This window comes from Rana temporaria, chromosome 8 (genome assembly GCF_905171775.1).
Source record: "Rana temporaria chromosome 8, aRanTem1.1, whole genome shotgun sequence".
NCBI lineage: Eukaryota > Metazoa > Chordata > Amphibia > Anura > Ranidae > Rana > Rana temporaria.
The window spans coordinates 182,604,822-182,610,970 of record NC_053496.1 but is presented as its reverse complement, the minus strand read 5'-3'; the positions used below and the strand labels follow the sequence as shown (position 1 = coordinate 182,610,970).

Sequence of the window (6,149 nt, the reverse complement as noted above, 5' to 3'; positions counted from 1 at the left end):
ATGGCCTTGTATTGTTCAGGAGAGAAGGGGTGCATGCCCTCCTCCCCCTTTCCTTTTAAAAAAACGGGTCTAGTATGCAAAACATTTCCCGCACTCAGGACAGGAATACGGCTTCTCACTTGTAGGAGACCTCATATATATGACAAGGTTTGATTTATATGCAAAACATTTCCCACACTTAGAACAGGAATACGGCCTCTTGCCTGTGTGCAAACCCCCACAAACACCGAGCCAGGGTTGTCAAGAAAAGGCCCTTGTCCTCCTCAACATGTAGACGAGGTGCTACGAGGGTCACCCTGGTAAGGAATCCCCGAATGTTGAAGGTATATGGTCTGGTATTGTTCAGGAGAGAAGGGGTGCATGCCCCCTTCCCTAGGCTACTAGACTGCCTGCTCGAAAAATGGGTCTAGTATGCAAAACATTTTCTGCGCTCAGAACAGGAATACGGCTTCTCACTTGTAGAAGACCTCAGATATAAGACAAGGTTTGATGAAAAACATTTCCCACACTCCGAACCGGAATATGGCATCTTTCCTGTGTGCAGATCCCCCACAAACATCGAGCCAGGGTTGTCAGGAAGAGGCCCTTGTCCTCATCAACATGTAGACGAGGTCCCCCTGGTAAGGAACCCGCTCATGTTGAAGGTATATGGTCTTGCATTGTTCAGGAGAGAAGGGGTGCATGCCCCCCTCCCCCTTTCCTAGTCTGCCAGACTGCCTGCTCGAAAAATGGGTCTAGTATGCAAAACATTTTCCACGCTCAGAACAGGAATACGGCTTCTCACTTGTAGGAGACCTCAGATATTAGACTTGGTTTTATTTAGATACAAAACAATTCCCACACTAAAAACAAGAATCTGGACTCTTGAAAAGAGAAAAGGAGAATGTCTTCTCACTCATTTGAGACCTCAAGGTTTTATTTAGATACAAAACATTTCCCACACTCAGAACAGGAATACGGTCTCCTGCCTGTGTGCAGACCCCCCACAAACACTGAGCCAGGGTTGTCAGGAGGAGGCCCTTGTACTCATCAACATGTAGATGAGGTGCTAAGCCCGAGACGGGGTCACCCTGTTAAGGAACCCGCTCATGTTGAAGGCATGTGGCCTTGTATTGTGCAGGAGGGAAGGGGCGCTTGCTCACCCCTCCCCTGCCCACAGTATGTTATTGTTTTCACAACTCCATGCCTATTCGCCAAGAATTATTTTTTTAGAATTCAAAAGATTCGGCTCCTCTTAATTTTCGATGGAGTTCGGGTTTGGCATCCACAAGCAGAACCCCCCCCAGAGCAATTCGGCCCACTGTTACTTGTGATTCCTTTGATGCACATTAAGGTAGCACCGCCTTTTAAATGCTTTCCCGCACTCAGAGCAGGAATAGGGCCTCTCACCTGTGTGAGATCTTTGATGTACGACAACGTGATATCTTTGTACGAAACGCTTCCCGCACTCAGAACAGGAATACGGCTTCTCACCTGTGTGAGTTCTCAGATGTATAGACAGGTCCGATTTTTGCACGAACCCTCTCCCGCACTCGGGGCAGGAATGCGGCTTGTCCCCGGTGTGGTGTTTTTGGTGCTTGGCGAGAGCGGCTCTGTGCTTGAAACCTTTCCCGCACTCAGAGCACAAGTACGGTCTCTCCACCTCGTGAGATGTTTGATGTCTGATAAGATCTGATTTCTGTATGAAACTCTTCCCGCACTGGGGGCACGTGTAGGACTTTATTCCCAGGTGGATTTTCTGGTGTCTGACGAGCTCCCCTCTGGAGGAAAAGGTCTTCCCGCACTCGTCGCAAGGAAAGGGTTTGAGCCCGTAGTGAGCTCTCTGGTGTTTCACCAGCTGTTTTTTCAAAGAGAAACTCCTCCCGCACTCAGAACATGAATGGGGCTTCTCGCTGCCCTGAGAACCTTCATAGGCATTAAGACTTGACGTCAAGCGAACCGGTTCCTCGCATTCGGGAATGGAAAATATTTCCATCTCTTGAACAACGGCACGATTCCTCGTATTTTGAGGTTCCTCAGGATCAGAGAGATCTGCTGATCCACTGACGTTGTGAAGTCCTGCATGGGGATTGAAGGTGAGGTTCTCTCCAAGGTGATCTTGTGTGATGTCCTCATCCTCCATTTTGCAGTCAGGCGATAAGAAGACGCATTCCTCTGAGGTTTTCCCGTGCCCATCTTCTAAAAAAATAAATAAAATAAAAAATTTGTACTGACCGTAATATTTTTTTACGTGCATGTGCATTCATTGGTATGGGGAGACTCGTGCACCATGACCCCATTCATTGGTATGGGGAGACTCGTGCACCATGACCCTATTCATTGTTATGGGGAGACTCGTGCACCATGACCCTATTCATTGGTATGGGGAGACTCATGCACCGTGACCCCATTCATTCCTATTACGAGGCACGTGCATCATGAATCCATTCATTGTTATGGGCAGACACGTACACCATGACCCCTTCATTCACATGGGCAGACATGTGCACCATGATCACATTCATTCCTATGGAGGGGGACATGTGCTCTTGCTTGGAGTCCATTGAGGGACACGTGCATTCAAAGATGATTGGGTCATACTGCCGCCTGCAGAGGGTTGGGACACTGGCGAACATAAAAACTGAAAGTCAACCCTGGTTTGGCCCCTCCTCTCCCCAGCATGCCTCAGTTCTGTGAGATAGCGGTATTAAGGAACAGCAAAAAACACACATAGAGGTGAGATCTGTGACCATCAGTGGACACCAAAAAAAAAAAAAACATTTATGGCAAGTACATACATCGTAATTTCTCTCTTTTGGGCAACAGCAGCAAAAAGGATCTGGGACCTTTCTACAACCCAGGACCTGAAGGACCAAAGCACTATACACACACAAAACACACACACACACACACACACAACGATAGATCAATAACATTCTTATTCTCCACTACCCACCTATGCCGATCTCTGTAAGAACGTCCTCTTCTTTAATAATCACCATCCTCACCCTCCCCTCCACAGTCTGCTGATCATCCCTCACATACGTCTCCTCTTCTTCCTCGTTACTCTCAACTTTTGTTTCAGTCATTTCTTCATTCTGAAGAAGCAAAATGGTAAAAGAAATATTGAAAATGAAACATTAATAAAAAGTAATGTTTTATTGAACATTGTGCAAGCCATGGTGGTGAGTTATTGTTGTGTTAGGAACCTAAACTCCACCTACCTGATGATGGTGAGGGATGGTGTGACCTTCCTGTGTGGAATCCCGGGAATACAGAGGACGGGGACATCTCTCTGGTGGGTTCCCATTACTGGATCCATCTGTAGGAAACACACACACTGACTGAATACATTGTTTCTATGTGTTTATCAGCTGATGGGGGATCTAGGTGGAGCCTCCGTACTGCTCTCTCCTTTACAATAAAGTCTCCTCTTACCCGGTGATGTGAGGGGCGGCTGATTCTCCATCATGACGTCCTTGTAGAGATCCTTGTGTCCTTCTAAATACTCCCACTCCTCCATGGAGAAATAGACAGTGACATCCTGACACCTTATAGGAACCTGACACACACAATGATACAGTCACCATCCAGACACATCCCTTGTCTGTTACTGGATAATGTCCCAGAATTCCCGGCACCGCTCACCTCTCCTGTCAGCAGCTCCATCATCTTCTTGGTGACTTCTAGAATCTTCTCCATGTTGTGTCTCTCGGGTTTTAGGGAGTCACATGGAGGCACTGTGATGGTCATATGATCACCTGACTTCATAAGAGGAAATCTCTGTATTGGAGAACCAATAGGAATATCATGTTAGAATCCCAGAATCCTCCTCACCTCTCCGGTCAGGTCTGTGTATTATTAATAGAGATGAGAGTGATGTCATGTGACCTCCCAGAATCCTCCTCACCTCTCCGGTCAGGTCTGTGTTTTATTAATAGAGATAAGAGTGATGTCATGTGACCTCCCAGAATCCTCCTCACCTCACCGGTCAGCAGGTAGATGATCTTCAGGGTGAGGTTTAGCATCCGCTCAGTCATGCGACTCCGGTCCTCCTCCATCCTCATTCATACAGTCATGTAATGTAGGTTTCGATGTAGTACAATAACTGAAATAACGAATATTTCGATTGCATTAGTTGTACAATATAGGGTGGGGGATGTAAAGGGTTAATATGAAATTCTGGAATGGCCCCTAGTGGGATTATGCTCAGAGATACATTCAGTCTAGACCCCTTATGCCCTGTACACATGATCGGAAATTCCAACAATAAAAATTTGATGTGAGCTTTTGGACGGAAATTCCAATCGTGTGTAGGCTCCATCTGACTTTTGCTGTCGGAATGCTCGGAAGCATTGAACTTCATTTTCTCGGCTTGTCGTACTGTTGTACGTCACAGCGTTCTTGATACTTGCAAAGAGTATTGTTCCCTCAAAATCCAGGGCCCATAATCAGAATGTAAGAGGCTAGCATTCAGTCCTCTCCAAAAGCCTCTGTCCCGGCTAGGTCTGTCACAGAGGAGTTTCTTGGTTAGTGTAGGGTCAGTGTGATGTCATAGGATGCATTGACCTCAGATGAAGGCACATTGGAAAGAGGAGTTTCTAGGTCAGTGTGATGTGATGAGGATGTCATAACTGAGTTGAAAGATATTGGAAGGATGAGCTGTGAGGTCACTGTAGGTTCAGTATGACATCATGAGATGTGCTGACTCTGGATGGAGGGGCATTAGGAGGAGGAGCTGTGAGGTCAATGTAGGGTTTATGTGATGTCATAAGATGTGCTGACTCCAGATGGAGGGACTTAAGGAGGAGGAGCCGTCATAGGATGCATTTACTCTAGACAGAGGGACATTGCAAGAGGAGCTTTAATGTAGGGTCAGTATTATATCATGAGATGAGTTGGATGGAGGGGCATTGGGGGAAGTCGCTGTGAGGTCAGAGTGATGTCATAAGATGTCCTGATTGTGAATAGAGGGACATTTGGAGAAGGAGCTGTGAGGCTGATGTGATGTCATAGAACACACGTAGGTAGATTCAGGTACGTTCGCGTAACTTTGCGGCAGCGTAGCTTAAGGAATTTAAGCTACGCCGCCGTAAGTTAGCGAGGCAAGTACATGATTCACAATGTACTTGCCTGCCAAGTTACGTCGGCGTAGCCTGAATCGGCAGGCGTAAGGGCGCCTAATTCAAATGTGTTTGAGGGGGGCGTGTTTTATGCTAATGGCGCTTGACCTCACGTTTTTTACGTTTTTATATTACTGCGCATGCGCCAGGCGCCTACATTTCCCAGTGTGCATTGCGGCTAAGTACGCCGCACGGGCCTATTGATTTTGACGTGGACGTAAACGACGTAAATCCCGATTCACGGACGACTTACGCAAACGATGTAAAAAAATCGAATTTCGACGCGGGAACGGCGGCCATACTTGACATTACTATACCAACTAGGGCCTAGCTCTAACTTTACGCGGCCTATCTCTTACGTAAACGGCGTAAAAGTACTGCGTCGGCCGGGCGGATGTTCGTGAATCGGCGTATCTCCTCATTTACATATTCTACGCCGACCGCAATGGAAGCGCCACCTAGCGGCCATCCAAAATATTGCAATCTAAGATAGGACGGCGCAAGCTGTCTTATCTTAGATATGTTAAAGCGTATCTCTGTTTGAGCATACGCTTAAACATAAGTCGGCGTAAATTCTGAGTTAGGTCGGCGTATCTACTGATAAGCCGGCCTAACTCTTTCTGAATCTACCTAACTGACTCTGGATGGAGGGACAATGGGAGTTGAAGCTGTGAGGTCAGTGCAGGGTTAGTGTGGTGTCATAGGATGTGCTGACCCCGGATGAGGTGGATCTTTGAGGTCAGTGTGATGTCATAGTGTGCACTGACTCTGGATGGAGGGACATAGGGTAGAGGAGCTCTGAGGAGTCCTTTATAAAGCTCTGCAAACGAAATAATTTCTCCAAGGTGTGTCCCACCTCTTCTAAAATAACATTTTTGCGCTTTACTGCAACATAAAAACCCAATTCCTGTGACATCTGTGGACTACGTCCATCATATTCCATCCCGATTATCTGAGACGAAGGTAATTATGTAAAATCAGAAACAGCAAGAGTGATTTTTCCTCGTTCTTCCTAATTAAAACTTAGTGGTAGTAGAATATTGTACC

At 46.7% G+C, this 6,149-nt stretch overlaps 1 protein-coding gene across 1 annotated transcript; it reads right to left on the bottom strand.

The window, feature by feature from the left end:
- Window positions 1-799: 799 nt before the first annotated feature.
- On the bottom strand, window positions 800-3,243 carry LOC120909538 (zinc finger protein 239-like). Its single transcript, XM_040321312.1, has 3 exons — window positions 3,204-3,243; window positions 2,936-3,077; window positions 800-2,178 (listed from the first exon to the last, which is right to left on the bottom strand). The coding sequence occupies exons 2-3, from the start codon at window positions 3,066-3,068 to the stop codon at window positions 1,304-1,306; spliced, it is 1,008 nt and encodes a 335-aa protein (XP_040177246.1). The 5' UTR covers window positions 3,069-3,077; window positions 3,204-3,243; the 3' UTR covers window positions 800-1,303.
- Between the last annotated feature and the right edge of the window lie 2,906 nt (window positions 3,244-6,149).

Bases quoted from the DNA above. Each gene is read 5' to 3' on its own strand.
- LOC120909538 (XM_040321312.1), bottom strand. From the start codon at position 3,068: ATGACTGAAACAAAAGTTGAGAGTAACGAGGAAGAAGAGGAGACGTAT. The intron at 2,179-2,935 runs GTGGGTAGTGGA...TTATTTTTTTAG, and splicing joins TCTTACAGAGATCGGCATAG to AAGATGGGCACGGGAAAACC.